Source organism: Miniopterus schreibersii, assembly GCF_964146895.1.
Source record: "Miniopterus schreibersii genome assembly, chromosome: 14".
Lineage (NCBI taxonomy): Eukaryota > Metazoa > Chordata > Mammalia > Chiroptera > Miniopteridae > Miniopterus > Miniopterus schreibersii.
Window position 1 is genome coordinate 43,503,023 of NC_138114.1, and position 22,178 is coordinate 43,525,200.

General features: G+C 42.6%; 1 protein-coding gene across 5 annotated transcripts in view; it reads right to left on the reverse strand.

Annotated features, from left to right (window-relative positions):
* SORCS1 (sortilin related VPS10 domain containing receptor 1) overlaps positions 1-22,178 on the reverse strand; it is a gene marked incomplete at its 5' end in the record, with an annotated part of 395,914 nt that overhangs the window by 49,058 nt on the left and 324,678 nt on the right. For all 5 annotated transcript variants that reach the window (XM_081158777.1, XM_081158779.1, XM_081158780.1 and 2 more), the window contains 2 exons: positions 10,517-10,688; positions 20,097-20,210. In XM_081158777.1, coding sequence (XP_081014903.1) covers positions 10,517-10,688; positions 20,097-20,210 — 286 coding nt within the window. The remainder of the gene's footprint in view (positions 1-10,516; positions 10,689-20,096; positions 20,211-22,178) is intronic.

The window sequence follows — 22,178 nt, forward strand, 5'->3', positions numbered from 1 at the left end:
AATCATCTGTAAAATCCTATCCCCAAAACAAATGACTGTAAAAACAGTGCAAGTGTAGAAGACCTGCAATACCCCTTTTAAAGTTTGTTCAGAATCACAGGATTCTGAATTTCACACAAGTAGGCAGATGCCGATAAAGTCTGACTTATAAAATCCCAGACCTGAAAAAAAACAACCGCCTGTGGAATTACAGTCAAGGTTCTTAAGGTACAATGTTTCTTAGACCAACTGACAAACACCAGTTTCCACCACACACAGCCTACACTTTAATACCTGTTTAGTCATTTGTTTTCTTAGCTTTTCCCATTTTCGGGGGAGGAGGGGTACCTTTGAACTAGAAATGTATTTTCAATTAAGTAAGGTTCATATGGTATCATATTTTGAAAAGACCAAGTTTAAAATGCTGACATTTAAAAGATTAATTCACGGGGAAAGGAAAAGCAGTTCGAATCCTATGAATCTCTGTGACCTGCTCCTCTGACCTATGCCAGGCCAAGCATTGTGAGGGGGCACACGGCAGCTCCCCGTAAGGATATGGGCAAAAGTTATTCCCTAGGGTGGGAAAGAAACTCCATTCAAAATTACAGAACAGATATCCACAAGCCTAGACATTGTGCAAATACTTGAATTCCCTTCACTAACAAGTACAAATGTCAACCATTCTTGCTGACTTGTCCTTCATTTGGACACCAACTTGGACTGATCGATTTCTCATTCTCTTTCTGGTCAGTTTTCACTCCCATGTTTTCTGGATTTTCAACAGAGTTGCTGCCAGCCAACCTCAGAAGAAAAGCCCATCCTGTAATCCACTCCCATTATTTGGGACAAGTGTCTCAGGGAGGTATCAGGAGCAGCTAGAGTGAACCATGGAATCAAACAAACAATATACAGGGTGTGTGTACAAAACATGAATACACACTTTAACAGCTGATAGCTCAATTTTGAAAATGAAATGTACCTGAATAAACACTGCCTTTATAATTAGTCAAAGTGAGTGTGTATATATTTGGGACACCCTGTAGTTTCTGAGAGAGAAGGGAAGGGGGAGGGAGAGAGAGAGAGATGGTTAGGGTTTCTTGTGGGGACGGAGTAGACATCAGGGCATCACCATTTGTGAGACCAGGGCCTCCTGATGTGGGCACAGACCCCTGGGCTTGGTGCTCGGCAGTAGGATGTAAGAGCATCAAGGGGCTGAGTCTGACAGTTGAAGGAAGCAGATTTCGCCCCTGCTGTTGTAGCTTTGCCCACTCAAGTGGAACAAACTGGATCCCAAGCCTTTGCCGTCAGGGGCTCTCAGGTTCTTGGTCAGCCTAATACTACTGTAACTCTATAACTTTGGGGCTCACCTGACATCAGCTTCTGAATTCCTTGGGCTGTAATTACCACCTGAGGCAAGGATGCCAACTCCATTTAGATGATAAGAAACAGGGCAAAGGGAAGATTGCTGAAGTCCTAGATCACCATTTGATCAGGCAAGCTGGCCTGGCTTAAACAGGCCTCAGGCTATTCATCCATCCAGCCAGCCAGCCAGCCAGCCAACCAACCAACCAACCAACCAAACACCCAACTGGTAGGTATTTGAGTGTCGACCTTGTGTGAGGCCCTAAATGAGAAAAACAGATATAACCATCCAAACCAAACAGGTGCAGTCTTGGCTTTCATGAGCATACAGACTACTAGTGAGACAGATGAACTTTAAATAAACAATCTCACAAATAAAAAGTTAAGGGGTTAATATGAAGGAGAGTGCACGGCATTATAAGTTTGTACAATAGGGAGAGGTGGCATATTGAAGACCTGATCTGATTGAGAACGTCAAGGAAGGCATCCCAGAAGAAGTGATATTTGAGTCGAGGAAGCCTAAAGAAAAGACACGAGTGACTGCAATGGAGGTGAGGAGCTCATGCAATGCAATGAGGACAGAGGAAACAAATATGCTAGGGCCCTGTGGCAGAAGTGGGTGGTACAGTTGAAGGAGGCTGAAGATACAGACACAGTAGGATCATGTTATGAAACGAGACTGGAGGGGAGAAAATAACGTTTGAGAACTTGTGGCTCAGGTTTCTGATCGTGATCTTTCTCCTAAGAGCTGGGAAGCCATTAAAATGTTTTAAGCAGGGGCTTGGGGGATAAGGGCTTGATATTTTTAATTCAAAAAGATCACCCTGGCTACAATACAGTGGATAAATTAGAAAGAGGCAAGTATTCTGGGAATCCAATTATGGGAGTTTGGGGCAGATGATGGTGCATTAAAGTATGAGTTGCAACAGGAAATTACATGCACCTTCCTGTCAAAATTAACTCCCACAGTTTATTAGTTTTGAAATCGGTGAATCTCAGCCTTTGGTATCAGCATCTCTTAAAGAAATTAAAAGGAAACATGCTGATGTTCAGCTACCACCCAAAACCCACCCCCTGCCTCAGGGCCTCTGGGGAGGATGCTGGGCCCAGCTGTGGTCTGAGAAGGTCCATAAGGGATGCTGGGACCCACCAGTGGCTGAGGCCTTCAGGTTCAGATTCTTGAATGTTAGGTTTTCTTGTAATGGAATTCATCTGACGATGAATACAGTCCAGGGCAAGCTGATGCTGTTCTTATTTTGGGATGATGGTAAAGTTTCCCCAGGATGTTTTACGATGCCCAGTGCTAAGGGTGCATTAATAAAGCCAGGAATGAAGACCTGAACCATTGCTGGTGACTGGTACATAAGGACATACAGAAGTTCCACGATCCATGCCCACTTCTCCAGGTCAACGAGCTGCCAGATGAGATGAGGGCAGTGTGTGTAAACTTCTATGGACTGAGATGTGTCCTTAAAGACTGTATTCTCAGGGCCTAATACAGTGCCCATAGAGGATTCTTCTTGCTCAATAAATTTTGAATATTGTGCATCTCTAACGTGTCTGCTCATCCGAGTGCCTTCTTATGTATTACCTCATTTGGCTGTTAGGAATCCTGGGAGACAGCGAGGGCAGATGTCTGTCCTATTTGATATTCCAGAAGAACTAGGTCAGAGACAGGCTAAATAAGACGCCCAAAGCCCCACAGCTAACGAGGCTTAAGAAAGGGTTTAAGATGATCTGTGGTTTAATGTTACCCATGCAGCTCAGTCCTTGTTGAACTTCTTTGGTTGAAAGTTACTTGTGATACCTTTCAGAGTGAGAAGAAGGGGATGGCAAAGGCAGGGCATCTCTATTCCTGGCTTTGCTGATTTGTTTTCTCCTCTGACAACACTTTTGCTCACAAGTGGAAAGGTGAGTTGTCAGGAACTCCGTACACCACTCTTTTTTGGCAGGGGAGGATTTTTATAAGAGTTTGTTTGAGCCAAACCGATGACAGCTGCCGGGAAGCAAGATCCCCAACTCTCCCTCCATATACCCTTCTTATTTCTTCCCTCTAGTGAAGCGGTATCATGTTCAAATCACAAAGAAGACATAGAATATGGGGAACGACAGGTATTCGGAATTAGTAATGGGGAAAATCTTGTGTATAATTGAGAGTAATTTCCAGCTAATAAATCACAAGTCATCATTCCTGAAACAGAACCTAGGCTGGCAAATACCTAGACTGTCATATAAAATTCTTTAGATCGAATGCCATTTAGTCACATGCCCTCATATAGATAACAGAACTGAGAAAACTAGCTCGAAGGAAGTGCCCGAGAAAGGCAGGAGAGCCAAATGAAATCCATGTGGGATTCTCCGAGGGCACCACTGCTTCTGTAATAGAAAAACAAATATATCAAACGGCCACATCAGAGCCAAGGTTAACCTGAGGAAGGAAAGGTGTGTGAACCTATCAGTTCCTGTAACGTGGCTTCAGAGAAAAATGGGAAAACAAATGATGCAGTAACTCAACGCGGACAGCTTCAGACCAAAATGAGGCTCCCAGAGGCTCCTGACGGCATCAGGGACCCAGGACAGGTAGACACTGGGTTCACGTGTCAGAGCCTGGTCCCTGCAGACCCCTAGCATGGGCCTGACTCAGGCGTTGCTACAATTCAGTCTTGGAAGGGACCTTAAATTTATGCAAAAATAAGTACATTGTAGAGAAATGACTACAGGAAAACCTATTTTTGTGAAAGCAAGAAAGAAATAAGCAGCAAATATCACAGTGTATGTACTATAAGCCTGTGTGTGTTTGTAGAGAGGAAGGTGCCTGCAGATATAACCCATCCTGGTAACACTGACTGAGGGCGAGGTGAAGTGAAGTGAGGGGCAGAGACAGCACCAGGCCTAAGAGAAAGGGGAACAAATAAGGGCAAATAAAGATTTCACCTGATTTAAAAGGGGGTGGAGTGTGGTATAGCACAAGAAACAGCAAAACAACAACAAAAAAACCATGCTACTCTGTCTCTACGAATACTACAAATATTTAAATATTGGTTAAGTGTATGGGAATTAACCAGAAGGTAACACAGATATTGGTTACATTGATGATACCATACAGCCAACTTTAGTCTTGGATTTCTGTTGTTATTTTAATGCTCTTTTGACAACAAAGTAAGGTTAAAAATATCCTTAAGCTGCATTAAATGACAGAAACAAAAATCAGATATTTCAGTCCTTTCTTCTCATGGCTAAAGATATTTAGGCAGGGGGGAGAGCATGAAATAAAAGTAGCCCACCAATGCCTTGCCACCCCTTCTGGAGGTAGATGTAGACTCAGGTTAGCGAGGTCTTGAGCAGAAGCAGGAAAGGAGACAACCTGGGTACAATGTACCCTGGCTGTCAAACAAGAGATCCCATCAGCCTGTGGACATGAGCGTATGGACAGAAGTGCTATCTGCCTTGTACTCATTCCAGTTGAACTTGGGCATGTGGCTTCTTACATAAAGTGTGCAAGTAAGATTGTTCTAGAACATCCCCTTTAGGTCACTAAGGGAGAAGAGAGAGAACATCTCTTGAAACCCGACTGTGCCAAAAATAATACCAACCGCTGTCTATATAGTATCTCATTTCATCTTCAACCCTAGAAGAGTCAGACTTGAAAGACTGTTAAGATTTGCATAGCGTCACAAGACTAGGTTGAACCAAGCTCTTCTTAACTCCAAGTTCATCACTCCTACTACTGGTTCACAGAAGACACTCCACCTATTCTATTGTGCTCATTCCCAGGTGGGTGCTAAAGAGTGGAGTCACTCACATGAGAAGCCAGAGCTTTTGTAAGCTTCAGTAACTAAAACCCTATGGAGGAATGCAAGCATGCGTCCAACTCTTCATTAAGTAATGATGCAAGAAGAGCCCAGTGCAACATGCCAGACACTGTAGGCCATGGAAGAGTAAGATGTGCCTGTAAAGAGCCCTGTGGATGTGAATGATTGACAGGGAGTATGATGACTCTAGACAGGAATCACTGCTGTACCTGTATTGGACCTTCCTTTTTACAATAGTAAACTGAGCCCTCCTAGCCCAGGGCACGCCAGTCTATGATAAAAGGAAGTTGCACATGCATGTTCTCTTCCCAAGTAAGTTCTGGTCCTCTTTGTTATCCCTTCCAAGAGGTGCTACTCTTTTTTTAAAAAAAAAAATATTTTTTTAATTGATTTCAGAGAGAGGGGGAGAGAGAGAGGAACATCAATGATGAGAGAGTCATTGATCGGCCCCTTCCTGCACCCCCCCCCCCCCCCGCTGGGGACTGGGCCCTCAAACCGGGCATGTGCCATGACTGGGAATCGAACCTCGATCTCCTGGAACCTAGGTTGATGCTCAACCACTGAGCCCTGCCGGCTGGGCCAAGAGGTGCTACTCTTGCTGAATGCTGAGGCTGCCTCACTACACTGGCTTGGGATGTTCACTGAACTGAAACTCCCAGTAACGGGACAGATTCTCTCTTTGCTTGTCAAGGCAGAATGAAAGTCCTTTGCAAACATCGAGCCCCTGAAACCCTAAGGAACAGCAATATACCAATGTCTGTGGACCAGTATACAGGGGAGAGAAAACTGGAGCCTTAGAAGGACTTGAGAACCAATCCAACCTGAACTTCAGACACTAGGCCTCTGGCTAAAGACAACCTATATTGCCTGTCTCATTTCCTTCTTTCCTTTTTAACTCTAGGCAACAAGGGAGAAGAAATCAAGTGGCTCAATTACCTTTCTAGAGTCAAAGAGAATAAAGCTGAATGGAGCGAGGAATAATGGAAGAGAAAGCCTCTTAAATCCCCATGGCTCACTGAAATCAGCCAGGGCTCCTTTGTGTGGAAGGAGAAAAGAGCTGAGTTTTCTCACTCAGATCAGGGCCGGCTTAGAGAGGAATACCTGCCTAGACACAGCACCGCCTGCTATCTCTTTGTGCCACCTCTAACAGCCCCAATTCTTAAGATGAAAAGGCAGGTCAAGTTCTTTCAGGGACTCAACCAAAGAGTGTCTCACAGAAAATTTCGGCAAGAATCATCTTCTCTACCATCGGGGGGCTGGCAGCCTCCTGCAATATTTATAAAGAGTTATTACATTGTGGTCACTTCCATGCTGCCATAAGTCTTTCGATGTATGTGAAATTACAGATCACTGAAAGCCATCACACGAGGACACAACCTTCTCGTGTCTTGAAGTGAAATCTCACAGAAATGATACTCGTGAATTTTCCTTATTAAGTCTCAGTCTTCGTATGTAAATGAAAGTATTAAAACAATGAGATACAGATCAAAGTCTTCATTTCAGTCTCTTGCCTCAGATTTAATTTAAAAGTCTTAAATTATGCAGCGAATTGCATCTCTTTACTCTTACGGCTATTTAAGACGTATTTAATTATCTCCCCTAACATGCAGAGACTACTTCTGCCTAGCAGTCCTCTCAAATGAACGCCTTCCAAATTGGTTTTGTTGAGTCCTTAAGAATAATTAGGCCCTTCACCATCCATCCTGTGCCTTCGGGGTCTTGCATTGGATTTCTCTGGGAAGCCGAGTTATCGCTTTGAGAGTCTATAGGCTCATTAGATGCTCGTTAGTGGTCCAGAGGACATCCATCTTCAGCAAGTCTCCAGACAGAGTGATGCCACCTCTCGCTGAATGCTTGGGTCTCAGAAAACACCTTTAATCAGCCTCCTACAATTCGGGTGTAATTGGAAAATGTCTTCTTAGACACAATTTTATGGACTCCTCCTCTCTCCTCTAGGTTGGTCCCTTGATCAACTGTGCTTTTCCCTTAAGGAAACAATGATGCATGAATGCACTGTGTGTGTGTGTGTGTGTGTGTTTTCCTCTTGAGTCTAGAATGGAAGCAAGACTGACTCCTTTACCCTGTTGCTTCTAATGAAGGTTCTCTCATTAGAGTATATTGGAGATAATATAAAAGCAGCAGGGATGGGGTTCCCGACAGTGAGCCTTTTCATCAACCTCAACAGTTATGTGGTTCTTGGAGTAATACACCAGGTGAGCCAAGCTATAGGATTTGAAGGAGTTGTGCTACGGAGTCATTTTTGTCACTTAGATGTGGAGGGTGGCCTTGCATGCTATTTGCAGGAAGGGATTCTGTTTCTGGCACATGTCAAAATCTGCAAAATTCTGACTCAGGTACATACCATTGCACATGGAGTTACAAGCTGGCATCGTGTACCTAGCCTTCGATTATCTCCTGTCAATATGAAGTTTTCTTTTTTGCTCTGGTTTTAGCAAGGTTTTCATTGATGCTCTTGTTAGAATTAGGACATACACTAGTACAGAATAAAGGAAGGGAGTTAGGTTTCAGAGCAATACTTTAATAGGTTTTGGATGTTATTCAAATTTTAAGAGTCTTTTCCTTTTAAGTCTGGGCTTTGTGAACACTCTGGAAGTCTATCCAAATCCACACGCATTTCTTGAATTCCTATCAATCCATCAAGCATAGTGAGTAGAGATGCTAGAGCTGCAACTGGGAAGGGCAAGATTCCTACCTTAAAAATTATTTATAATTTATTGGGGGATGCTAAAAAATTATTACAATATAATGTAGTGAATTAGTTTTGCTTTTTGTTTTAAATGGACACAAAATACATAATATGTTCTATTTCATGTGCTGAGATTATTTAAAACTTGATACATCAGAGGTCCTAGTTAACCCAAAACATGTATTTCCACAAACTGAACTATGTTTACTCATCAATGAAAACTACATGATTAGAAACCGGACTTAATAAAATATTTGTAGAGGAACAAATGAACACACATGCAAAGTCTAACTTCTTGGTGGGACAGGAGATTCCTCAGGTCTCGAAGGCTTTGGTTGACGTACACAGGAGACGGAACCTACATGAAGGGGTTTGTATGCAAGTAACTGTGGGCAAAGAAAGGAGGGTGGCATCAGCCGCTAGCCCCCCAGACAGAAGACAAGCCTGCAGGAGAAAGGTGAGTAAACCATGAGACACAGGGGGGCAATCATTGGTGCCAAAATGACAAAATATTATACCAACTTGAAGAGGTGAGTTTTCTGTCCACTTCTGCATTAATCACACTGTAGTGTCATAGCAGAGTGTAGCAGAGGCCTTTGGGTCCCTCCAGCACCTGGAGGACCTGCTGCTTTAGGGCATCAGAAGCATGGCATTAATAACCCTACTGCTGTGAAGAACAGGCACTAGGTATGGGGCATGAATCAGACACTATATCCAAAGTAAACTTAGGAGCATCGAAGTCAAGTGAGAAACAGGCTCTTAGAGATTTTGAGGACATGGAGACTCTAGTGCTGCCAGTGACATATGTCAGGGATTTTTGTTTGTTTTTGTTCTAGATTAAATTTAAAAAATATTACAGCCTGAAGAAGTTTAGTACACATGGGTGGAAAACTCCTTGAGCGCTGCATTCAAAACCTGTGTTTCCCAATATTCTTTAGATGGATCAATCAATGCCAGATACACAGTAGCCATTCAATAAAGGCGTGCTTTTGCACAGAGGGGGAAACCCAGGAGATAATTTGACTTTTCTCTTTGTTGAAATAGTTTGTAATGAACTGATCCCAAGCCATGGACATTCTCAGACAATCGGGGGGAAATCTTGGTTTATATAGTGACTAATATATAGGAGTAGCCACAGGCCAGCCTGACTGGGACACAGATAATTTTGCTGTTCTTTCTACTCCTGGATCTCTGTTACCACCTGCCCCTAGCCAAACCTTTCTAGGGAGCCTTAGAAACTACTTAAAGTTCTTTCCCAGAAATTCTTTCCACTATAGAAAAACAATAGAAAGGCAAGATGCCATGGAGCCTGGATTTGACTTCCGGCTCTACTATTTAGTCACATTGTGGTCTTAGGTAAGTCACCTTCCTTTCTGTGCCTCAGCTGTGCCATCTATAAAATGACAATGATGATAATCTCTACTCGCATAGGGTTGCCCTGAGATCTAAATGAAATAATCCCCAAAAGCACTCACAACCTGGAACAGTCAGTGCTCAAAAAATGAGGCCCATCTAACTTGCTAGGGTGTCATATTGCAGTGCCAGCCAGCTACTCAGAGGCAGCCTGCTTTTCTTTATTCTATGCAACTCATCCCATGCATCACCCATGCTCACACACCTATAATCCAGAGATTAATAGAGAAACTGAGGTTGTTCCTACAAGAGGAGCTGTGAATCATTAGCACAGAATCCTATGTTCAAACGTGAGGCCCCCGGGGCCTCCTGATGTGGGCGCAGGCCTCCGGGCTTGGGACTCCGCACCAGTCGACAAGAGCTTCAAGGGGCCCGAGTCTGACAGCGGAAGGCAGCGGATTTCATCCCTGCTGTTGTGGCTTTGCTCACTGGAGTGGAATGAACTGAACTGACTTGTTATTTTTTTCCCTTTCTTGTGCCCAGGAGGCATGAATTTACATATCTTAGAACTAGATTCCCCAATCTGTTCCCACATCTCTCAGCCACCTTTGAGGTTCCCCGATAATCTTACATGGAAAGCAAAGCTGAACAGATAAGGGAGCCTGGCCTCTGCCCCTGGAGGGAATACTCCATTGTACAAAGGCTGGAGCTGGCCAGGAGGGAGTTCCTGTTTCAGATCAGGCTCTACTCTGTTCTTAGAAAGAAAACAAAAACCTAAGCTTACCTTCTAATCCTTTCAGGGACTGCTTTCTTTTTTGCCTGTATCACTTAGATAATTGTCAAGTAACTCAGAGAGGGAAAAGCACAGGACATTGCGCTGCTTCTCTGTGCTCCCTTCCCTCTGGAAGGTGACCTCACCAGGCCCAGCTCCCTCGGCAGGCCCCGAAACCAACCGTTATCCCCCCAGTCCTGTAAGTCCATAAGGGCTGTTGCGCCAACATTTTCCGATTAGACTTCCACAGGGAACCTGAAATCTGACCTCTTATACAGTGTGACTACGAATTGGCAAAGTTCTTGAGGGAAATACTAAAATGAAAATAAATGAAAAAAATGTATCAGAGAAAGTGAAATGATAACCGCAACAACAGCAAGAAACTAAAAGTAGGAGACAATAAAAATTTAAATAGCAAAGTTAAAAAATATCAAACAAAACCACAAAGATACAGTATATAAACAAAACCATGATCTCTTAGGAAAAATCACCGGCTCCGGAAGGTAGAGGGGTGATGGAAATCCGTCCTACCTCTTCCAGCTGCACCATGAGCGTAACATTGTGCCCTTGCTCTGCAGTCAGCTTCCCATCAGCCGTGACGATCCGGAGCCCCCGCGGGGCCTTCCCGGGACACTTCTGGGGCTTGGCGGTGTACTGCTCTCTCACGCCATCAGTGCAGTTGTTGGAAACCACCTTCCTATACCTACAGGGAGGAAAGCTCAGGTTGTAATCCAGCTCCTTATAATTCAGATCATTCCCGTTTTTTAAAGCTGAACCTGCTGCCTAGCCCTGAGGGCTATCAACAACGGCATTCTGTTGCTCTGAGCTAATTCACATCAAGCGCCAAACAGGAAGACAAGTCATCACAGAACCTATTGTACCTATTAATAGCACTTTAATATACTTCTTTCATTCATTAAGTCCATCAATAAATCGTTTCACTTGAGAGCTGTGGGAAATGCATTAGAACAGTGGAAGATGTAGTCCTTGCCCTCACTAAATTTATAATCCAGTTGAAGAGATATATGCGGATAACCTAGGAGATACTTCAAAGGCTATATAGTTAAGGGTTACAATGAGTAATATATATTGCAAGGGACTTTGCAGTTTAGGGAAAGAATAGATTGTTATGAAATGTTCCCAATTATTTTTACTAATACTATTGTTATTTGTCCTACCCGTTAACAACCTTCACATCTTCCAAATATCCTTAGGATAAGTCGCAAATCCCATAATCTTGTGTGAGAAGCCCTCCCCAAGCTAACCTCATTCTACTTTCCTAGATGCTTTCTCCCCAACAAGCCCTTTCTGCTCTAGCCACACCTCTCTTGCCAACCCTCCTGAAAGTACAGGCTTTCTTTTGCTCTTGCTGCTTCAGTGTCCTCGGTATGCCCCATCGCTGCCCGAGCTTTCAGTGGCAGCCAATCCCGTCTCTTCCTCACTGGGGTAGTAAACTAGTTAGATGGTAAGCAGCTCATATTTAGAGAGTTCTTACTGTGTTGTAGTTTAGTTATTATACCAAGTTCTTAACAAGACTTTTTTCATTCATCTTCAAAGTACCCCTAATAAGGAAGGTATTCTTACCCCTAATATACAGATAAAGAAGTTAAGATTCACAGACGTCAACTAGTTTTCTCAAGGTGACACCGCCACGACCCCAGACAATGTGTCTCTAGGACACATCTGCTTTTACCGCTACACTGTACTGATTCTTTACGTGGAGCAAGACCATCCCTCCTCTAAACCCTTAAAGGAATCCTTATGACTGACTTGACAGGAATCATTTATGCCTTGTAGGACTGTCTTCTCGTGTAGGACTGTGAACTTTAAGCTCCTTGAGGGCATCCTTATGCCCTGGACAGACAAGCCTGACAGTCAGGAGGTCCACACTGGGAAGGCTGGACCAATTTAGATGCTGAAACATCCCTTTAAGCACCTCACCCACCAACCCAGCTGTGCTGATCCCTATCTCTGGAATCCCTGCTTCTCTTTACAATGCAGCACCTAAAGGGTTAACACCTAGCACACAAGCAGGCAGCCTCCAAAGCCCTGCTCCTGCACTAAGCTCCCTACCCATTCTCATCGGTCATTGGCATGTCTGAGCATTTCTAACATCAACCCATCTGAAATTTTAAAAAATCCACTGGACGTGCTTATCAGTGTATGTCGGCTAAAAGAGAAAATAATGGCAAGTGTGAGAAAGGAGGAAAAAGAGAGGTGCTGACACTGGAGAATGGTAGCATTCTGGTACCAGCGATGATGGCAAGAAAACAGCCGTCACGGTCACACAGGAATTGTGGCATCCCAGCGAATTTAACTGTGCATCAAAAACTCCCTGTGTGCTTGAGGCAAGGCACTAGGCAAACGAAAGTCAGATTATGATTTTTAATCACTTAGCATCCAAGCACACCTGTGACCGCCTTGGTGACTGGCTCACCATCGCCACTGCCATCATCAGCTGGGAACACTCCTTTTGTCTGTCTCTGCTCCGACCAATCACCGCCGCAGGCTGTCCTGAATCCTGTAGCAACAGGAGTCCTGCTTAAATCCAAAGCACGGATCTATCCCCCTGGGATTCTGCCACAGAGAAGACTTGGTAATTTTTTTAACGCTCATTAAAAACCATTCTGAAACCATTTTATTTCCTGGATGAAAATGGCATCGCATTAGCCCTACCAGATCTGTCCCGGAAATTTGGAAGAAAATTGTGCAGAAATACAGAGTTAATTTACTCAAGTAAGCACACACCTGCTTTTTGCAATACAGAATGCTCCTATTTTCATACCAGCAGCTGTCCCTGGGTCTGAGTTACATAAATGAATAATGCATTTAATATGTTATTAAATGGGGCTGCTACCTCCACAATAACAAGGCAACTTGTGATTATGCTGGACCTAAGCTCCGAATATTACTGGGATGCACTGAGTGAGGAAAGCGCTCTTCAGTCTACCCAGAAGAAAAGCGATCTCTAATGGCAAGGGAGTCTTTGTTCAATTACCAAAAGGAAACATTCTGCAAGTGTGCCTTTGATATTACCAACCATTCATCAGTAGATGCTGTCTTACTTCAATAACTCCGATTTCCACTATGTCCCTCCTTCCTATCTGGATACTCCTCTGTCACCCTTTCCTTTTCACTTCTTCCTTCTTTCATTTCGCTTCTGTGCTTCTTGCCATAGATTTTCTTTGTGAGGGTAAAACTGTTATTTTACTATTTAGTAGTTCTTTGGAATTCTTTTTTATCTTATGATTTTGGGTGGAATACAGATGTTTATGACTATTCAGTCTGTGTTAAGGTGACAGTATAGTCTAGGTCAGAGGACAGAAACCCTGACCGCTCTATAGGGTCACTGGGAGGCACTTTTAAAATAAATGAATAACGCCCTGGCCAGTGTGGCTCAGTTGGTTGGACACTGTCCCGTGAACCTAGAGGTTGCCGGTTTGATTCCCGGTCAAGGCACACGCTGGGTTGCGGCTCAACCCCCAGTGGAAGACGTCCAGAAGGCAGCTGATTGATATTTCTCTCCCTCTCCCTCCCCCTCTCTAAAATCAACAAAAACGTATTAAAAAATAAAATAAATAAAATAAATGAATGTCAAGAGCACACCCCAGGAATTATGATTTAATTGAGAATTCTAGGCATCAATGTGTTTTAAGTTCCTCTGGTGGTTCTAGCGTGCATACAGAATTATAGACCCCTGCCCTGGGGCTTAAAATGTTGTAGGATCAAACTGCCTGAGTTTAAATTCAGGCTCTTACGTACTATATGGAGGTGGGAAATTTACCTGAACTCTCTCCAATACTTGGGCTCTCTGCCTATAAAAATAGGAAAAATTACAGGAACTTTTCATGAAGCTCCTGGTAGCATTAAGTGAGATAATGAATTCAAAAGGGCTTAGAATAGAGTCTGGCCCATTGTAAGAACTTAACAAATATTAAAATATCAATACCTAGTACAAAAATATTTTTTAAGTAATTAAACATTTACTTGCTATTACCCAGAAAGTTCCTTGAAAATAGAAGCCATGCTATCATTGCCAAGATTATCGTAAAATCAAATCTGTTCATGTTAATTCCTTTCTTAAAATCATTCGAACTCACTGTGGGCTTATTCATGAAGGGTACAGTTCCGGTTTCAAGTAGAGGTCCACGGCCCAGCCCTCATGTAGTGACATTCGCCTTCTTCATTTCCCAGCCCCAATTCCATCCATGAAAATATGGAAAACCACGGCCAAGAAAGGTACTCTGAAGAGTCAACTTGGTGGCAACCGGTATGGAGTCTCTACTGTGAGAGTGCACTTGGCTTTGCTAGGAAACAGCTTGGTGAGCCCCTGCAGTCTCACAGTAAATAATGCAAGCGATGTCCTTCTGTGGACTTCAAACACATGCACTGCTTTGAGGACCAATTACTCTCCATGATACACATTAATAAATCAAACTAAGGTGATCAAACTGAACATTGAAATCCCCACCAGGCACAGAAATGTGGTCACCTGGGTAAAAACCACAGCCCCCAAAGCCGCTGGAAATAGCAACTCCAGGGTGATGGCAAGCTAGCCAGGGTCTAAGTGTTTCCATGGCTGATGTAGGGAGGAGAATGTTTGGAGAAAGCACTGAAATATATTCCAAATGCATACTGACAGAATAAAGATTACTATTTTGCTGCAAGAATTTATATAAAAATAGCACAAATTCAGTATATATATGAACATTTAGTGGGTCCAGGAAATATACATACATATATTTACTAATTTCCTGGGCCCACTGAATGTTCATATATATACTGAAATCACGGTATTTTCAAATCATTTTTTAAGCTTCCTGAGTAAATATCCCTGATGTATACTGAGAAACTAACCCTTAGGAACAATAAAAGCTGTCATTTTACATTCCTCCAGGAGGAATTCATGGCTCCTCTAAAGAAACTCCACAGGTAGAAATTTCTATGCACACCTTTTTTTTTTTGTCTTCTATTTTTTTTTTTTTAAACACATCTAGAAATATCTGTAGCTTAATAGCAAGAAAATAATTTGTCCCCTGAGAAGATTATGTTGGCTTCTTGGAATAAACCAGCCCAATGCCCACTTTATTTCATATTTACAGAATTTTTTATGGTTGGCATGAAACAAGCAATGTCCTAGTTAATTTAGCAGCTTAAATGTTCAGCACATTCCCTGGATCCCACACAGTATAAACAAGATATAACCACATATAAGTACAACTAGACGAGCTTGGGCTTGTGTATGTGCAAACTGAGATATACACAGACACCGGCAGAGAAACAGAGAGAAATGATTTGGGGTTATTTCATACAAGAAAATATACAAATGAATACTGATTTCATTCTATTTGAAACAAAAGAACTTGCTCACTAATCAGGTAAAGGCGTTCTCTGCTTTAGTGTTGTTGAGGGACAGACGTGTTTTGATGCCCAGTGGTTTCTAATTATGTGGCTTTCTAAGCCTATGCAGGTTATTATTTCTGTTTTTACAGATGAGCCCACAAAGGCTGAGACTGAATATGCCTTAGATCTCAGTATTGCAGTAACTATTAAGTATTAAATAAATGTCTATATATACACAATAAAAAGAATCCCCCCTCTTTTTTCCTGTACTGCAGAGAAGCTCTTAGCTGATGCCTATTGGTGATGGCATCTGCATGTGGTAAAGTGACTCCCGTCCGCTGGGCATTTTGCTGTATGCTTCACATACAGTATTATGTTTACCCCAAAAGCAAATGGCAACACTTTATAGGTTAGAAAACTAAGGCTCAAAGAAAGGAAGATATTTGCTAAGAATGGGAAATGGCAGAGGTTGTATTAAAACCCTTGTTTCATGCTAAATAACTGTTTTCACCAAAAAACATGCCCCATTATATTTAATTCTCCATCCATAACAAGCTGAGGCCCAGTACCGCCTCCTTGCTGTCCACAGAACGGCTTATGGGAGGTGTGAGGGCAAAGGGCCGACAGAGGCAGGGAGCTCACAGTGAGGACACGGCAGGGCTGTGCTCACAGGCTCCTCCATGGACCCAGGACTGAGGGCTGGTGGCAAGCAGAGCCTCTTATAAAGTGAGGCATTAAAAATTACAAAAGGAAAGGGAAGGTCTGCCTGCATGCTTTCAGCTAAACTCGCAGAAAGGTGATGTTGGGAGATTTGCTGGTTAGGTTGACGGACAAGAAACGATTGTTTCCGAGACCCCCCCCCCATTCAATTCAAATTCTGACCGCATGACCACAGGCGTGCTCCGCTGTAGGGACAGGGTGCCGGAGCGAGGTGTCCAGGGAGTAACATTTATGGGAGGACCACCCTCAGGCTGACCTTGCACTTGGGATGCCTCTGTGCTTCCTCCCAGCCTGAAGCTGAGGCCGATTCTGTACTGGAGGAGGTGATGCCCATAGGTGGGTCACACTGGCACTGGAGACACGTAGGCTACCCCAGGGCTCCTTGATTCTACAGGCTTCCAGGCACTGACACCATGGCTTGTTCTTGAGAAAACTGCCCTGGTGGCCCTTCACCCAGGTCATCTCTTGCTCTTGAGGTCATTTTGCCTGAAATGACCTTCCTCACCTTGTAAATTTGGGAAATGCTACTTACAAATCCTCTCAGCTTCGCCTTATGGAATCCACTGCCAGTTACTACAAGTGGATCTCTAACATGTGGGACGCCAAGGAGGTGTGTGAGCAGGAAGCTAGTGTTTTAACCCTTACGGGGGCAAAGCCTGGGTACATAGGTTTAAAAAGTACCAGATACCTGGGTGGATTTGATCTACAAATCAGCAGAAATGCCTCCAAGTGCCAAAAGAGACTAATTATTGTTGCATGCTTTTAATAACAATTATTATGATGTGAGAGTGTTAATTGCAGCATTATTTATAGTGGCAGAAAATAGGAAATGAGCAAAATGTCCATAAAAAAGGATGACTAGGAATCCCAGGTGCTTTGATACCATGGAATCAAAGATAATTAGACAGAAGGTAACCTTATATAATCTGCTTGGAAAGATGTTGAAGACATATTTTTGAATGAAAAAGAAGAAAACCCAGCATGCCTAGTAGGTAATCACTTATAAAAACAATCTCCCTATTAATTTTGTATATTTTTTCTTGGCACAATTATTCACTGGCAAATGGAAAGTGTTTGGTAACACATGTGCCAACCAGATCACAGTTGTGTGGAAAAGGGGGCAGGACTGGGGTGACAATCCAAATGGACTTTTAAAATACAGAACCTATGTGTGCATTTCCTCTGTAATTAAATACCTTAAGTGAAAAGCTAAGTGCTTGATGGCAGTGCTGTAGCGGCTATAACATACATACTGAACCTGTGTTTAGATGCCAATGAATTAACTCACAGCCAAGTGGCATCTGGGGTGAGGGGATGCAGTGACATTAAGATAGGCAGGAAGTTCTTTTGCAATTTCATCTACATTTTACCTCTTGCCAACTCTGGAAGTGGTTACAGACACTGTAAGTGGAAATTCAATGATGTGAGGTCTTTTTTGAAGATAGTTTCAGAACCCTGACCCACCGAAGGGTCTTCTTGTTCCCAATGCAAAATGCCTTATGTTTAGACAACACACTGACCAGTGAGGTTACTATTGTCACACACACATCTCTCGTCCCCATGCACACTTTAGCCCACTGGGCCCTCTGTGGGTGGTCTCTCCTCCACCTGTGAGCACCTTACTTTTAAGAGCAGCGCATTTATCATGCCTGCCGATGGCTGGCCTTTATTACCATATGCTCTCTTTACACAAGCTGCTCACTGCTGCTGGTGCTTTTTTCCACAGTATTTGCATGGAACAGATGAACCAGTAGATATGGTAACTTACAAATCCTTTAGGGTCAGATGCTATCCTGTAAAGCCCACTGACATGAACAAACCTCTGAGAGTGAAGGTCGAGCCCTAGGGAGTAATGCTTTAGAACCTTCTATACTTCAGCATTTTCTCATCAGTCCCCAAAAGAGAGAAATATAACTTCCTTGACTGACTGGGGAAATGAAAAAAAAGTCAATTCTGAAATTAGCTTTAGGGGTTTCTGATGCCCTTTACAAAGTCTAAACATGCCAGTACATGGAAGTCATAATATAAGTTTAAGTTATTTCATTATAACTTAGATATAACATTAAATTCGTCTATTCCAGCAGCCTTTTTCTTTTCCCCCCACGGTATTAGATGCTGAAGACCTCCCTGACCCACTGTTGTAAAAATGGTATTTGTATTTTCCTTCGATTTTGTTATGGATCAAAGAAATCACAACTATTCCTTCATTCAAAGTTTCTAGGAATCCATGATATCAGAGAAAATTATATTTGAGGTGCTTGTCTGTGTTTTTTCCCTTCCTGTTGAAGAGTAGTATATATTATTTTGTAATCCATTTTTAATTAAAAATAAAAACTTGAAATTTTTCAACTAGAGGTAAGTACATAAGTGAAAACCTGGAAGCCCTCACCCTTGTACTGCAGCTGGATGAGAAATGAGAAGAGTTGTCAAGTAGAACTGGCCTGCTGGTGAGACGCCTGTACCTTCCTTTCTCCTTCCCAGGTCCTCTCCCTCTCTTCTTTCCTTTCCCTCTCTTTTTTAACATTTTAGTAAATCAAATTTTAAATATGCACAAATGAGAGAAAATAGTATAACGAATCCCCATGCCTCTGTTAACATCTTCAAATATTAACAATGTATTTTCCTTTTTTAACATTTTATAGGAAATCTCACATATTATATATCTCTAAAATATAAGGTTTCTTTTTTAATTTTTTTGTCCTAGCCAAAATACAATGATCATACCTAAATATATAACTATAATATACCTTGTTAATATAATATCATAAATATAATAAAAATATTTAGAGTTAGATGTAACCAAATATCACCTGTGATGGTTCATTTCATTTGTCAACTGGGTGTTTCTGTGAGGGTGGTTTTGAGTGAGATTAACATGTAAATCAGTAGACTGTGTAAAGCAGATTGCCCTCTGCAGTGTGGGTGGGCTGTATCCAATCAGTTGAAGGTCTGAATAGAACCAGAAAGCTGACCCTCCCCTGAGAGAGAATTCTTCCTTCCTGATGGCCTTCACCTGAACATTGACTTGCTTCCTGCCTTCACATTCAGATGAAAGCATCGGTCTCCCTGGTTTTTGAGCCTGCTGGCCTTCAGATAGGCAGTAAATGTCAGCTCTCCTGGTTCTCCTGCCTTCAGACTAGGACTAGAAACACACCATCAGTTCCCCTGTGTCTCTAGCTTGCCACTCACCCTGCAAATCTTGGGATTTAGACTTGCCCACATCCATAAATAAGTGATCCGATTACTCATAAAAATGAATTATCTAAATCTATCTCTCTATCCGATATAAAAACATACCTCTGGAAAACCTGACTAATACATAGCCTAATCACCAGTCCATATTCAGTTTTCCCCAAAAGGCTAAAAAATGTCTTTTTACAGACTGAATTAGAATCCAAATAAATCACATGTGCTGTTTTTTACGTCTATAAACACCAGTTACATTTATGGAAAAGTCATGGAATGTTTTTCCTTTTATGATATTTCTTAAATAATATTGAATAAACTCCACAACACAGAACATTAAACCCAAGACTTTATAATCTGATTCCAGATTTATAAAGATCAGAATGCATGCCTTACATGTGTCAAGACTGGATACAGATAATGAAACACATTCCTACTAACACTAGTATACTCTTGAAAAGTCCATGAGCTGCTTTTCTAACACTAGGTTCTATATCTATAACAAGGAAATGCAGATATGAAATATTTATTTAGCCTTCCTCACAGGGATGCAGCAAAGGTAAAAGATAGGCTTGATAAGAGAATTCTGAAATAAAGTATCAAAAAAATGAAGCAATTTATATATTACCATCGTCATCTTTGAACCTGTTTTATTTCTTTATTTGTAAGTGGGGTTTCATTCTCAGGTGAAATGTGCAGTATTACCGCAAATCTGTGCTTCATTACTGAAATGAACTAAAGCAAATAAACTCTGCTGTAATGAAACAGGCCTGGTCTTTCACCAGGAGTAATTCTGTAAGTTTAACACATGCTGAAAAGCCGCAAAGGTTGACCTCTCAGGGTCACTGCTTCAGACACTCACCCAGTACTGTTGAGGTAACTCTGCCCCAAGCTGCAATCTTTGGACAGAGAAGATGGATTGAACCAAAATGCTGGCAGGCACTGGCCATTGCTGTGTCGCTCATAACCATAGTCACTGTCGGGGAAAGAGCCAAGAGAAACCTGTCAGTCGGTGGCAAAATTACTGAGAACAATTGCATGTCAGTCCACAGCCAGCTTCTACTCTCATCAATTAGTCAAAATTGAATCAGTGACTTTCCAAAAATGGATTTTTTTTTCCTGTGCAATATCTATCAATTACCCATGAAAATATCCCACAGAGCCCATTTTCAGAAATGCTGACTTGGAGGCGGGGGGAGGCCTATGTAGAGACGAAGGCTCAATGCCCACTAACTCCAAATCAACGCCCTGACGTTGAGGGAGTAGATGACATTCTCTTTAGGGGGATGCAGAATCCTGCCTGTGGCCGCCAGAGAAAGCTCTAATTAGCAAACAGGCAGGGAGGGAGCTCAGCCCTCAGGGCAAAGTTTCAGTGAAGAGTTTAACAGCAACATGTGGCCTGATCCTCATCTGCGTTCATGTCTTTGGGGTGCTCTTCCAAGACATCTGGATCTACCAGGTAGAGCCGAGCCAGGTCTGCCTGCGCACAAGCCATATGCTTCAAAGTCACAGCAGACAAGGAACAGTCCTCCAGGAGTGTCCTGAGCATTCCCCCAAGGGAAAGTTTGCTCCTACTCAGCACTGCCAGTTGGAATTAAGTGTTTTAAATCTTCTCTCTAGTTGGAAACAGCCAAAGCCTTTTCTCTTGGCCTCCTCTCCTTCTTGATGCCAAGGGCCTCCGAGTAGCCTGATATTCTTGGCTTCTGGAAGATGAACCCGGGCACAAAGTATGACAACAAATTGCACCTCCCCATGCACAGGTAAATCGCAGGCAGCGATCAGCAAGCATTCGCGTGAACTGGCCCATCTGTGTGACGGAGGTGAGATGCTGGCACCCAAGGGTCGGGAAGGGAGAAATAGGCTCAGCTAATGGGCCTGTCACCAGGCATCTGGCCCTTAAAATTCTGCACATCCCAGTTGGATTTGGTGCTGGTTCAACACAGCATGGAGAGAAAGCCTTCAGAATTGATGCCTACAGGACACCCAGTGTTCGTTTCAGATAATTACTTTACAAATGCTGAAGAATGACAGGCAAGGTCACCTGGGGGACTGTCCAGGGAAGAGCCAAGGCAAGAGGGAACATTCAATGACAACCACCTTTCATTATGCTACAGTCAAGTGGAATCAATGAAGCTCTAGCTACTGGTAGAAACTCAAAAAGGTGAGGGCAAGCATTCCAAAATATTTTCAGAAATTATGCAATTGCAAAAATTCCCTTTGGACAGAGAACCACACAATGGCCTCGTTCACAATTCATTTCCCATTTCTCAGAATACATTTTAGTTAGTGGTAAGAACAGCAGATTCTAATCTCAAATGAATGCAAGAATTGGGCCAAGACAGGGGTGTGAGAGGCGGGGAAGGGGAGAAACCTACCTGCTTTCCTTGCCCTGTATTTCTTTCACTCTAGACTAGCTTAAAATTGAAGGAGAAAAACAAAAATGACAATGACAACAAAAGTCTAGCTAATTTTGGAACATCATAAAAAGATTCCCAAAGGAAGAAATATTTCCAGGAGAAATCAGGGAACTGGAACATCTCAGCTCACTTTTTCCCTCTGGTTTTCTGATTGTTAAAGGAATGACCTTGGTTCTCATGCAGGTCAAGTGTCAATGGTTTAACACTGACCTACATATTTAGCAATTGCACCTCTAAGCTAAAACCATATAAAAATATAAAAGGAAATGAAAAAACAAGAGGGGAAGAAAAGAAAAGGAAGGTATGTGACCAAGGGTGTTCCCACCTGCCCATTCTCAGTAATTTTTCAGCCTCACCTGAATGCTAAACAGTGACCAAGACCAAAGCAAGGAAATCACTGGCACGGTGAGCCAGCTTTCTGCTTACCAGATACTCCAGGAAACTCACAGTGACACTCAGAGTTTATTTAACATGTAACCATCTCAGGGCTTTTCCAGTTTAAACTAGCCTACCCCTTGTGAAGGACG